Source organism: Sebastes umbrosus, chromosome 15 (genome assembly GCF_015220745.1).
Source record: "Sebastes umbrosus isolate fSebUmb1 chromosome 15, fSebUmb1.pri, whole genome shotgun sequence".
Classification (NCBI taxonomy): domain Eukaryota; kingdom Metazoa; phylum Chordata; class Actinopteri; order Perciformes; family Sebastidae; genus Sebastes; species Sebastes umbrosus.
The window spans coordinates 31,032,517-31,046,634 of NC_051283.1; the positions used below are offsets into that span (position 1 = coordinate 31,032,517).

General features: G+C 39.5%; 2 protein-coding genes across 4 annotated transcripts; one reads left to right on the top strand and one right to left on the bottom strand.

Moving 5' to 3' along the window:
• Window positions 1–4,576: 4,576 nt before the first annotated feature.
• Window positions 4,577–6,363, bottom strand: rpa3 (replication protein A3). Its single transcript, XM_037794773.1, has 4 exons — window positions 6,204–6,363; window positions 5,474–5,548; window positions 4,918–5,032; window positions 4,577–4,825 (listed from the first exon to the last, which is right to left on the bottom strand). The coding sequence occupies exons 1-4, from the start codon at window positions 6,300–6,302 to the stop codon at window positions 4,743–4,745; spliced, it is 372 nt and encodes a 123-aa protein (XP_037650701.1). The 5' UTR covers window positions 6,303–6,363; the 3' UTR covers window positions 4,577–4,742.
• Window positions 6,364–6,508: 145 nt separating this feature from the next.
• On the top strand, window positions 6,509–12,306 carry umad1 (UBAP1-MVB12-associated (UMA) domain containing 1). Of its 3 annotated transcripts, none has more exons than XM_037794768.1 (5): window positions 6,509–6,844; window positions 6,881–6,900; window positions 7,980–8,070; window positions 10,083–10,168; window positions 11,526–12,306. In XM_037794768.1, exons 3-5 carry the CDS (start codon window positions 7,989–7,991, stop codon window positions 11,805–11,807), a joined length of 450 nt encoding a protein of 149 aa, XP_037650696.1. In that variant the 5' UTR covers window positions 6,509–6,844; window positions 6,881–6,900; window positions 7,980–7,988; the 3' UTR covers window positions 11,808–12,306. The 3 variants fall into 3 exon arrangements, with proteins under 3 accessions (XP_037650696.1, XP_037650695.1, XP_037650697.1); XM_037794767.1 differs by having other exon boundaries at window positions 6,509–6,836; window positions 6,874–6,900; XM_037794769.1 differs by lacking the exons at window positions 6,509–6,844; window positions 6,881–6,900 and adding an exon at window positions 6,901–7,026.
• The last annotated feature ends 1,812 nt before the right edge of the window (window positions 12,307–14,118 follow it).

Consider the following 14,118-nt stretch of genomic DNA (forward strand, 5'->3'; position numbering starts at 1 on the left):
AGATGTGTTTCCCCTCAATGTGGCCCTAATACTCCGTAGTACATTGTCTCTTTGGCCCTCACTGCATTAGACTTATATACTATATACTTAGACTATAAACTGTGTTACCTTCATCACAATGATCACATGTTTTGCGGCTCCAGAAAGATTTTTTTTTTTGCCTAAAATGTCTCGTTTGATAGTAACGGTTGCTGACCCCTTATAAGGATACGTGGTGAGACGTAATGTATGGATGGTTGATGTGAATGTGTGATATACATCATATAGCTTGTTTTATCAGACCAGCAGTCCAAAACCAACATTTTACAATGATATAAAATGCAGAAAAGCAGTAAATCCTCACATTTAAGAAGCTGGGCCCAGCAAATATTTGGCATTTTTCTTGATAATTGATAGACAAATTATCAAAATATTTTTTTTACTAAATGTTTAAGCACTATATAGTTTGTTTTTTTTAAAGGTTAAAGCATATGACCAGAGTTTAGATTTTGTAAAATGCAGTTAGAAATAAAATGATTCAGGTCATGATGACAAGCTTTTGGTTTTTGTGAGCCAAAGTAAACCAAGAAAAAAGGAATGAAAGTGTGTGTGTGTGTGTGTGTGTGTGTGTGTGTGTGTGCGTGTGCGTGATGTGGCAGAAAATGAAGACGTTCCCATGACAAAGTGTGTGAGATGGAAGCGATATTGTCTGTGGATGGAAGCAGATGGAGCAGATGCTGCAACACTAACGGCAGTGTCTGGACTTGCTGGAACATGGCAGCTGCCTTCCTCCAGGCGATACGGCTCTCCCACCCATCAGCAGACTGCATGAATGTGGCTATTTTTTACTACAGTTGACATTATCACCCCATCTCTTCTGGTAATGATATACACATCCCATACACTGATTTGCCATAAAGCGATATTTCACAGTGATTTCCTCCTTGATCACATTTGATGTCTCAATTCTGAAGTGGTTGGCGTTTATCATCCTGTTGAAGGATGATACTTACAAATTAAAAGCCTGTCAACGTACACTCAAAACCACGGCTCTGGAAAAAATTGGATCATGTTACATACTGATTCATTACAGCTCCAAGGAAAATTAATCTTAAGATTTCCTACCAAATAATACATTACATATTTACTGAATAATTGTGAAATTGATATTGCAAAGGGAAACCCAAAACAAGCAAATGTACATTTTAAATTGGATAATATTTACAATAGTATTGGAATCATCAGCTAAAATAATGGCAATATCATACTTGTTTATTGCTCAGCCCAGATCTGTCCAATATTCAATGGTCTGATGGCTTTTTTTGGCATTTGAAAATAAATGTTGTAATGTAGCTGAATCAACTCAGTGAGTGTTTTCAATACATTGTTTTTTTTTTAGATTATTTTAGTTTAAATTATTTAGCGTTGGTGTAACTGTTAGAAATCTTTCAGTTCAGGGAAATTAGTTTGTTTAATTTATTTAAAGGTTCCATATCGTGCTCATTTTCAGGTTCATACTTGTATTTCGTGTTTCTACTAGAACATGTTTACATGCTGTAATGTTAAAAAAAACACATTATTTTCCTCCTACTGTCTGGCTGAATATACCTGTATTCACCCTCTGTCTGAAACGCACCGTTTTAGCGCATTTCAATAGAATTGCAACAGAATTGCGTTGCTAGGCAACAGTTCGGGTCCATGTTTATTTCCTGTCTGCTGATGTCATTTACATCCACTGCAACAGGAAATAAACTGGGACACATTTAGAATGTTTACGTTTAAAACCGTGTTAATGGTCTAAATATTGTATATTTGTGACACCACAAATGGACAGAAATCCTAACGGCTTGTTTCAAATGCGCAATTTCTGAATACGGGCTGTGTGTATTTCTCCGTATATTGAGCGTTTTGATAGTTTAACAGTATTTATATATATCGCTTAAACCTGCTTTATAATGTAAAAGACCTGAAAATCTCACTTTTTACAATATGGGACCTTTAAGTGAACCTGGAAAATTATGAGTGAGTATAGAACTATAAGTGTTAAATTGTGTTTACTGATTGATTTAAGTAGGGTTTAATTGGTATCAAGCAGTGCACACAAAATTAAAAAAAAAAAAAAATTATCACAAAGGATGGCTTTTAAGTTACAGGAATTTAAACAAAATGTGTTAGTTTTACTACTTAATATAAGTAAAGCACACTCAGAATAAACAAGTTATTGTAACTCACCGTAGTAAGTTTACTTAACTTAATTTTTCTGAGGCAATGAGTTTGCATACTTTTTTTAAGTAAAGCCAACTTAGTATATTTTACAGTGCATAACTATAGTGTCTCGACAACTGAGAGAGTCAAAACTACTTTTTTATGTGAGGTAAGAAGATATTGAAGTCCTAATAAATTCACAATTTATGTTGTTAGTGGTGGAAAATAACTAAGTGCTTGTAATAAACTGTACTCAAGTACAATTCAGTACACCCTTGATTATTTCAATGTTATGCTTCTTTATATTTCTATTTCAATATCTGCATTATATAGCGCCCAGTAGAGGAGTAAATGGCCATTATCGATTTGACAACATATAACCGAGAGGTTGCACAGAAAAGATCAGAAGGCTAAACGTCTCATGGGAAGTGTTGGACAGTTGCATAATGTCTTCTGTAGCTCTGAAGGAACTATCTAGAGTCTTTAAAAACCCTTAGGGGTTATCTCAGTTTGGATTTGGAGACTAAACTTTGTAACAGAAAGCTTTACGTTATGGCAGTTTAATAGACATGGGTGATTCCATGAGGGGTCGCAGCTAGATCAGACACGTCTGTAATATCAGCAGGACAGAGAGGAGCGACGCTGGAAAGGTTTATAGATGGCAGAGATTCCAGCAACCAAAAAAAATAGAAAAATGACCAAGACCGTTGGTGAGTTTTATGGATATGGAAAAAAAACCAAGTTACAATGATGTAAATGTCCACTTTGACTGTGACTGTTAAAAACAGACTGTAAATATGCATAAGCTTGGCTGAGAGTGGTGGCAAAACAGTTTATATATTTAATACTACTGTAATCACGTATTGCTCTTCCTTTCTCTTGCTAAAGAGCACCTCGTCAGGGTGTGAACTGGGGGGGATGTGGAACACCCGACCTGGGTTCATATTGATTTGAGGGGATGTGTGAGTACATTTCTCTCTCCCTTCCTCTGGAGGCCGTCTGGCTCAGGGATGACCTCTCTGCTCATACTGCCCTCTGCTGCCCGTTACAGCTCATGCATGGATATCTCCCCAAACTGCACACACAGCTTGAGAATAGAGAGGCTATAATTCTGCTACTCAACAATCATCAGTTTTGTTAATTTATTAGATTCATCTATTATAATTTTTAAGTACCTCTTAACAGTATATAAGAATAATTCCTAATGATATAATTAATTTAATTTGTCCAGATTATGTAGCAGAAAATGGATGGATAGATGAACCAATGAAAAAATATTCATGTTCATCTTAAGGAACAGTGTGTAACATCTCAGGGGCTCTATTAGCAGAAATGGAATACTATATTTATGTTTTCATAATCACCTGAAACTAAGGATTGTTGTGTTTTCGTTAACTTAGAATGACTCCTTCATACGTAGGGAGCGGGTCCTCTTCACGAGTCCGCCTTGTTGCACCACCATGTTTCTACAGTAGCCCAGAACGGACAAACTAAACTCTGGCTCTAGTGAGAGCCTTTAGTATTTTCACGTCACCTGAAAGCCACCGTAGTTCTCCAACACGCTTGTGAAACCGCGGTAACGTGAGCCTCAGAGTGCAGAACTGTGATACAGCCAGCCGTTGTCTGACATGTTGTGTTACGGTTGTATTTATGTCCTCTGAGCCAGGTGAACGGCGTTACCACGGATTTGCACTCGGCGGCTCACGTTACTGCAGTCTTGGAAAGGGAGGAGTGAGCAGAGGGGTACTAACACTGTACCTTTAAGTTTTTGCTAAAATCAACACTTCGTCCGTAATGAGAGGATGAGCTTCCTATAGCTACTGGAGCTGCAGTAGTGACAGTGTTAGCTGCAGGTCTGATGGTGCTGACTGAAACTCCACAAAGAAGGCTTGAACAGCCTCTGTCCCAACAATCCCACTTTTAGCATAGGCTATAGGTTTATAGGTTTATAGCAAACTATTTTCTATGTAAAGATATAGTCGAGTAACGTCTACCTGAGCAGAGAATTAACTCAGTCATCAAAGATGCTATTCCTCTCAGTGATGAGGACCATCAGATACAGCCTATAAAGCTAGTAGGTGGACCTTTAAAAAGGACCGGTTCCCATTTTTTAAAGTGTCTTAAAACAATACTCACATGTGCATATGCACATTGAAACAGTTTTGGGTTGCTGTAATGAATCCTCCTGTTCATAATGGCACTGAAAAGACCTGATGCTTTTTTAATGTAAGTGATGTCTGTTTCAGTCTTCATATGACAACTGCCTGTTTTAAGGCAGACTTCAAGAATCTGTCCTTTAAATGGAGATTATATTGTCACAGATCTGAAGGTCAATGATCCTCCATGCTCAGCTGAAGAGGCTGTCGTAGTGAAAAGTAAATCAAACGTTCACTTGGTCTTTACATGTTTTAACTTTACTGACAGAACTTATTTGACATTACAGACTCTTTTGTACAAAACTATTTTTAATCACAACAAAACCTGGAATCCACATGAATCAACGACGGACACTGAACTTTAAGAGCATCTTTAGTGACCACATCTTCTCACGGTGAGCCTCATCCACTTGTAGCCGATTCAAACGGGTAGTGCTGGGGGAAGTCATGGATGACTTTCAGGGCTTCGGTGTACAGCTCTAAATCTGTGGCAGGAATGGACAGAACATTGTGTAAATCACCACAGATGAATGCTGCTGTATTCACCTGTGTGGAAGTGATAATAAAGAAGACGTACCGAAACAAGTGCCTTTGTCCTCTCGGAGGATGTTGTATGTGGTGGCCATTATCGCTCCTTTGTTGGACACCATGCCGATGACCTCGACCGTCGCACCGACCAGCTCTTCTTCAAGCTGGGGAGAAATATATAAATAACTGGATCAAACACGTAAGAAGCATTTTAATGTTGTAGCTGGTTGAAGTGGTGTAATTTGAACTATTTCGTATCCTGTTTAATTTGAAACAATGCGTCATATTGTATGATCAGATGTCTGGTTATGCCTCCTCGCCGGTGACAGCCGTGGCGGAGTTTCTTCAAAATTTGGGACGACGTCCGCTTAGACTCCAGGATGAACCGATTTGATTTTTGGTGGTCAAAAGGTCAAGGTCACACGAGATTTCACAAAACATTTCACATTTTTGGCCATAACTCAAGAATTCATATGCCAATAGTAATCAAAGACAAATAACTTCACTCCACCAGTTTCCAGCAGTTTGACTAACGTTCATTAACAGAGATGTAGGTTGTTGGATGTTAGATATTAGATGTTGGATGTTAGATGTAAGTTACTCACAGGATCGTTCAGTTCAACTGTTGCAGACTTCACTTCTCCATCCGACACAGTGAATGATTTTCCAGATGGGTGAACCTGCAGCAGGAGAGAGAAACACTTCATGTTAATGACATTTAGCCATAACGAGTTAGAGCAGTTATCCTAACTAGCTAGATAGATATCTATAATATTCTCTGAATGGCACTCTGAGGTTGTCTACTGTCAACCTGAACTGAAATGTGTCCGTGATAGTGGACAGTTTCCTTTTAATTCTAATCTGAATTCAGAGGGAAGATATTTGAGATTTCTTAAAGGCTTTAATTTTGAAAATCTACATCAGAATGTCCTAATATTCTCTGAGTGGCACTCTGAGTTTGTTTACTGTCAACCTGAAGTGACTTTAGTGGGTGATAGTGGACCGTTTCCTTTAGCTGTGCTGTCTGTAGTCAGCAGTGTAAATAAAACAGGAGATCAAACTGTGCCTTGTGGGGCTCCTGTTTCATCATGCCTAACACACTGAGGTCTAGATCACAGATCCTTTAAAACCCACGCGATGGTTGTGTTGTGCAGTTTAAAATCCATCAACTTGTTAGCTAAAACGTGTGGTTGAATAGTATAAAAAGCACTAGAAAAATCAAAAACATGATCCTAGCAGAGCTGGCCGTTGTTTCCAGGTGGCTGTAAACACATCATCTCCTCCCACAGCCTTCCTGTACGCTGACCAGAGCAACCCTTTCAAAGCAGAACGGACCTTCTCAACGCGGCCGACGAAGCAGACGGGTTTGTTGATGTACTGGCTCATCATGGAGCAGATGATTCTGGGTTTGGGGAGATCCAGTATAGTCGCCATCTTCACGCTTCTTCTGCTGAGCTCCGACAAAGACCTGGAGCGCGGGAAATAGTTTAGTGCGATAGTTTTATATCACACTGCAATCCCACGCGGGCGGTATCTTCACATCTACGTTGTAAACATCGAGGGGTTATGAATGCGGCAAACGCGGGAATAAAAATCGAACGCCTCCAACGTGCACTACGACATATCCGGTGTGCTCTGACATGTTTCTTCCCCCCGGAAACATGAATCAACAGTTCCGCTACATGTTGCAGACCGTGTTGCTGACAGCGTGGTTTGTAGGAGAACTGTGGGGAGCTTTATAGTTTCTACACGGACACGGACACATATTGAGGTTAGTGACGTCAGCGTCACAACATAACATAACAACATTGAACAGGTAAAAAGTAACGTTACCGACGGAACATTGTTTAGGTTACACCCTGCTGGTTACAGTACTCTAGAGGGGTCGGGAGAAACCGAAAGTGAAACTAAAAACTAAAAACACCAGAGAAGCATGAACTGACTGGATGTCCGTCTCTGAACCTCATGACAACCAGGAACAACAGGAACAACAGGAACAACAGAAACAACAGGAACAACAGGAACAACCACAGTAAGAGCAATAACATCACTTTAACTTCTGTCTTGACTGTTAAAACAAGTCTTTGAAGACATGACTGAAGGCTGCACACTTTATAGTGTCATATTAAACAGAAACTGCTCCACCGTGCTCTTATAGGTAAGAGCATGTAGGGAATTTAGTTTTAAATAGTTAGGCCTATTAATACCTAGCAGACCTAACCCACAGGCATGTTGATGTATTTCATCTAATGAATAAGTTACTTAAATACTGTGAATGTGAAAATCATTGTTGTAGGTCTAATGTACGATGGAGTATTGAGGAAAAATAAATAAATCTGAGATTTCGAGAATAAAGTCATAAGTTTACCAAAAAGTCAGTATTATACAGTAGTAATTTTAAGTGTTATTTTCTTTTTTCTCGTAAAGTTATGACTTTATTTTCGCAATATTACGACTTTTTTTTCATAAAGTTATGACTTTATTCTCATAATGTTACGACTGTTTTCTTGTAAAGATATGACTTTATTCTCACAATATTACAACTTTTTTTCTCGTAAAGTTATGACTTTATTCTCGTAATATTGTGACTTTTTTTCTCGTAAAGTTATGACTTTACTCTCGTAATATTACGACTTTTTTTTCATAAAGTTATGACTTTATTCTCGTAATATTATGACTTTTTTTCTCGTAAAGTTATGACTTTTTTCTTGTAATATTATGACTTTATTGTGTAAATCTCAGATGTTTTTTCCCTCACTGTGGCCCTAATACTCCGTAGTACATTGTCTCTTTGGCCCTCACTGCATTTGACTGATATACTATATACTTAGACTATAAACTGAGTTACCTTCATCACAATGATCAAATGATTTGCGGCTCCAGACAGATTTTTTTTTTCTTTGCCTAAAATGGCTCTTTTGATAGTAAAGGTTGCTGACCCCTGATCTAACTGAAGTCATATCTCAGTGAGAGGAGCAGTTCTGTCTTCAAACAGTTGAACTCTGAGTCTCTTCACAACAATTGAAATGGCTTCTTCAAGTTGATCAAATGAATACGGGCAGCTCACGCATCGCAATGACTCTTATAACTTTGAATTTTTTCTGTTGACAGACGATAATCATGTTCAGTTTCCTTGGACTCCGTAAAGACTCAAAGAAGTCAACATCCGAGAAGGAAGTAGATGGAGGCTTTGTTATCGTTGGTGAGAAACACAATCTAATAGAATAATAAATTGACATTTTTTGCTTTTGGAAATGCTATTTAATCATGCACCATATTTACCATCATTTTTAACCCTGTCACTTTGTCAAGGTCAATGTAGCCGGATGCTATCTGGTTTTCAGTTAACACAAGTCATGATATTACAGGTGAAATACTTTATAAATATGAACAAATAAACAACATAAACTGGCATTCAGATGGCCAGCTTTCATGGGGTATTAAATTACACTACAGCTTATTGAGATATTGAGCTTTTCAGATGGGTTGTGACTGTGAAGGGAATAATAAAAAAGGAAATATTACTACAGGAAGTCTGTGGTTAGTTCACTGTTGTGCTCCGTGTCTCATGACTGTCTTTCACTGGGTAAATCTGAAATATTACACAATTTACTGAGAGCGTGTGACTTTGTCTTGCAAAAAATTTAACCCAGTGTCTTGTTGTGCGGAGACGTCTTTCTTGACCTTGGAAACCGTAATTTCACTAAAAAAAATCTTAACTCAAGGTCCCCTTACTTGCATCTCATCTCATCATCAAGGTACAGAGATCTCAAGATGAACCCATAGGGCCACCTGTCATCACAGGACTGAAATTCAATACTTAGGTCACATGACGACAATTGAGCCATCTCCATAATAACTGTGCAAAAAATGGTTTTCTTTTTTAGCACAGTGATGTCATCCCTAAATCAGCAGACATTTTTACAAGACTTTAACATTACAACCCCTGAAGTAAAGTTTTATTGTCTGTAAGGCTATATTCTGTTGTCCAGAATAGCCTTGCCATTGCCTAACAATGAAAAACAATGTGTACAGAATTATTTTTATATCTAATATTTGGCTAGTAGTTCCTGTTATTTGACATTATGTTAGTGACGACTGATCGTATCCTCTCATTTTAGTATTTGTAAGCCATCTGTTTTTACCTAAACAATCCACATGGATCAAGGTTCATCCTAAATAAAACTTTATTTTACTTCATCTCCAAGAGAAGTGCATTATTATTTACTGTAAATCCTTATCGTGGCTTTAATTGGAAGAGCTGGTGGAGCCGACACAGATGGTCAGGAGTTGCATGTTATTTTTGGCAGAGCAGAACAAGTGTCAGAGCCAGGCTGTCTTTTTCAGATTGATGCAACCAACTGACCTCGCTCTCTGCTTACCATTTAGTCATGTCATGTGTCGCGATTTCTTTTTTATTATGATTTTGAAATCTATTTTTTTAATGCCAGAATCGATATATTTGCTTCATTTGAGTCTATGTGGAGGTAGAAGGAAGTAACCGCTTTTATTGTTGTATTCTGAGTAACGTGACGTCATATGCGTTCCATATCCGCCAACAAAAACAAAACAAACCACAGCGAGCCGAAACGAGGAAGCAGAAAACGGCGAATTCAAAGTGGTAACCACTACACATCCAGTAAAGGATGGAAACACTTTGGGTTTCACACATTGACAGGAAAAGCAGAGCTAGACATCACGGCTAAAGCTGCATGCTAACTCTGTCACGGAGAGGAAACGTTATGGTATGGCGGTAACGTTGCGGTCGAGCCGGCCGAATGGGTCGACGCTACAACTGTAGAGCACCCATATACTGACGGTTATGTTCTCTGCATTCAATCGGCCCCGATGGAGCTGACCATGGATGTATAAAGAGAACAGAGCTGACGGGAGAGCTAGAGACCACCTTGGAGAAGTTAGAGGAAGTAGACACGTGTGAGGTCGAGGAACCCCTCTGAAAGTGGCCATGCCAATTTTTCTTCGCTAAAATTTTGCCCAACTTTGGAGCGTTATTTAGCCTCCTTCCCGACATAGTAGCACAACATGGTTGGTGCCAATGGATTCCTTAGGTTTCCTAGTTTCACTCTATTCCTAGAACTGAACCGATATATATATATATCTGATGACTGTAAATTTATTTTTTTGCAGGTTTAATACAGTACACATTTTTAGTAACTTGTTAATAACCTTCTGTCTGCCACATTTCTTCTGCAGGAGAGACGGTTGATGAACAGAGAAGGAAGGTGCAGACCATGAACATCGCACAGCCGTCAACAAACGTCGTGGTGCAGCCATCGAGGGTGAGCTTGTTGAGGTTTGCAGGTCATGATATAAAGTTTGTCATTGTAATCAGCGTAGTGGAACTCAATCAGAGCGAGTACAAGAAGAAAACATATTGTTTTCATAGCAGGAAACAGTCACGAAGCCTTGTTTCTCTTCATATACTGAGACCAGTAGCTGTGAGCATCCCAGCTGGTCTCGTCCTGCGCGGTTCATACAGAACAATCTCCACTGCTGTGGTGTTGACAGGTGCTCGAGGGCCAAGACTGAGCCGGCGTGCCAAAATGTGCCACTACCATTCACCACGCTGGCTTTGCGTGTGTTTGCGCTCCATATGGCATCCTGGAGCGACCACATGTCACACAGTTAGTGAGTGGCTCATCCCTCCAGTTTTAATCACACGGTGCAACAGGAAACACAGAGATGCAGCAACATAGTGATCTCATTCCAAAGTCTACATGGTCAACACACTCAAACATAGATATACTGTAAATGTAAAACAGTGTTCTCAACATGAGTCTAGGCAGCAACCAATGTGAAAAGAGACGATGGGCAGATGTTAAGGATGCCACGATCCAACTTATTCAGTCCCGACACCGATAGCGATACCTGGGCTTTGGGTATCCGCCGATAACGAGTACCGATCCCCTACCAGTGTTTAATCAATAAGCTGTATGCCTCACTGTGTGGAAGTAACTTGGACAAATAAAGATTGACTTAAACATTGCTTTCTTAATTTTGTAAAACAAAATGTAACAAATAAATAGATAGCTATACATTTACTGAATTTGTACTTATTATTAAAATAAGTACATACACCAGCTACTTGGTAAAAAAACAAAAACGAAGGTCCCTCCATGAATCGAAGACCCGGCTGATGTTGATCCCCCGACGTGGGTCACATTCCTGTTTTGCAAGACGAGCTTCACTATATATAACTTTGTGTTTTTGCGTTTCCCTGGAGTTTGTGTTGGAGCCTGAGTTGTAGTGGGGGCTGGTCGATTTTTGGCGTAAACGAACTCCATTTCTAACTGAACGTTAGCTATCGCTTCACACTGTTAACCCTGTAAGCGGAGCTGAAAATAAAGGCACTCGCAAGCACGCTTGGCGTCACATCCGTTGGATTTTCCCAGAAAAAACATCCTGCATTCTTCACATTAAGAAAAGTCTACAGGCTGACAGAGGAATGCCAGAATGTCTCACTTTTTAGGTTAGGTTCCAACCTGTTCACACATTGGCAATAAATATGTGTAAAAACATTCATACAGTCCCTTTAACAGGAACCAGTTTTAATGCAACAACAAATTGATCAAAGGCGTGTATCTAAAAGTAAAATCTGCACACTGACGTTAACTATGTGTCTCCTTTTCCTCACAGTCATCCTGTGCAGCTGTAGCTCAACCGGTCAACATGATGTACCCTACGGTGTTTGCTACCGCGGCGCCAACAGCAGGGATCTCAACCTCAACGGTGGAAGCTGCTTCAACTCTCCCAGATCTCCTCGGGGACGTTCCCTTCACTCTGGCTCCCCATGTCCTGGCCATGCAGGCGGGGCTCCCCCTCATCACTGACGTGCTGCTGTCCCGGGACATAAACTACAACCTGGCTAACTTTCAGTACGACTTCACTTTAGAGAACTCTGTGCTTCATAACGCCTAGTCCGTTAGAATATGTTTAATATCAGCGCTGGCACCAGTGACTGTCAGGCCTTAGGCACACTTCAGATACAGTAAAGTACAGAGTGTTGTGTCGTCTAACTGAACAGGATAATTACGCTTTATTACTACTTGGATTTCTGGCAGTTATGATGACCGTGCACTCATAAAGGAATTTGCTGAGATCTGGTAACATTGAGACAAAAGTGGCTGCATGTGTCCTCGACTGTGAACGCAGCACCGTGGCTGCTAACTCTCCCTGACGGTGAACTGGGGACTCGGTTGTCTGTTGTTCTCACACACTGCAGCTGGACGCACTAATCTTGCCAGTTAACGGTTAATAATCGGTTAACGAGGGTCAGTTATTGGTTTAAAAATAAATAATTCTAAATTAGCATCCCTAGGTCTCAGCTTTAGGTCTACTTCCTGCTTGTTTTACTTGCCCTGTCAGACTTTTTAGTGATGCCTCCGTTTTGCCAGATCTCAGCAGTTAACTTGGAGAGTACAATCTGTTCATTACAGATATGAATGGTGGCCAAAACTACAAACATAACCCAGGTTGTAATAAATTGAAATGATCCTTTTAAGTGAAGGTTGATATTTCATTGCATAGGCTTCAGGTCATTTGATGATGATGGAGCAGTAACTTATGGTGCCTTCAAATGAAACTCGTGAGCTCATGTTTACAACACGGGAAGTCGTGTACACGATATGCTCGGCGTTCAAGTGGTTAAGTCGTGAGAACACCGCTGCAATATTAACGTTACCACAGAGGCTAACAAGTTAGCAAGCCAACAAGCAGGTAACATAATGCAGTAAATGCAAAGACATAATGACAGAAGAGGAGGATGAGGCCGTTGGGGATATCAACATTTTCCTCAGAGATGTTATAAAATTACGAAGAATTTATTATGCACCGAAAAATGAACTTGAACCATGGCCTCCAAAAACACGTCACAAGTCGTCAACTCGGAAATTTCAGAAACTTCAGATGGACTCAACTCGTAAACACGGTATACACGTTAAACGCGTTAAACACGGTAAAAACGGTAAACACGGTAAACACGACCTCATTTGAAGGCACCTTTAGATCGAAGCTTAGTACTCGGACAACAAATAGCCGACCTCCCAGTGAGCTGAACCTTTGATAGAATCATTAGATGGAGGTCTGTTGAATCATCTATTTATACACAAACTGCAACATGTGGAGATTATGAAATGAATGATAAAGTGAAATATACTGTAAGACTATTTTTACTAACTACAGCTCTTGTGTAATAATTCTACATGATATATATATTGGACATTATAAGTCACACTTCCTGCTACAATTAAGTTTAGACTATTTTATAGCTGTTATTCCCTACCAATCTGCATGTTTGAATCTTGCTCCCTGAACGTGGCCTTCCTTTTGATCCAGCATTAGTTTGTTGTATTATTAATTCTGTTTTCCATTTTCCATTAATCTTTGCTTCCTTGTGTTTATGGTGCACATTTTTCATTAGAACATACATGCCATTAGTTATGAAGTATAAGTTTCTGCACTTTTTACTGCTGCTGACAGCATGTACTGTACTCTGTGTTGGAGATGAAGCTGCATGATCACGTTTTACATTTAAACATTGAATGGTGTCAACAGCACATGAGAACTTCTTCTTTTAATTGATGCTGCAGAGTGTTTGAATGAGGTGAAGTCACTTGCTATTGTTTGTGTTTTAAAGCCCGCCATCCGGTGTATTTTGGTTCTATGATATTTCATATTCATTTGACTCATTTCCTGACTGAGTTGATGAGCCACGCTTTTTGCCTATTTTAACAAATAACTTAATTTTGTGCTCAAAGTTAAAAAAAAGAAACCGATAAATCTGTTTATAATTCTGTCAGTTTGTCTTTCTAGTTAGTTAGTTAGCTAGTTAGGTGTAGTTAACTAGCCCAGCGTGTTGCATCCATCCTCCCCCTTAGTTTAGTATGTTTACTTTCACAATGGCATTTGTGTGTGCGGTGAAACGGGTGAAATCAATGCAGTAAGATTACACAGAATCCAACCGGCAGTATTAACACAAAACACTGACTCCTTTACCGTCTCCTCCTGCTGGAGATACATTACTTATTATTATTGCTCAGAAACCCCCTTTATTGTTAATATAACTAGGAAAGCCATCCATCCTCTGAAGGCTCTAGGTCTCTAGTTTGATCCATCCATCCTCTGAAGGCTCTAGGTCTCTAGTTTGATCCATCCATCCTCTGAATGCTCTAGGTCTCTAGTTTACGGCTGTAAAGATACATGAGGCTGTGATTATAATGTTATTTTTATA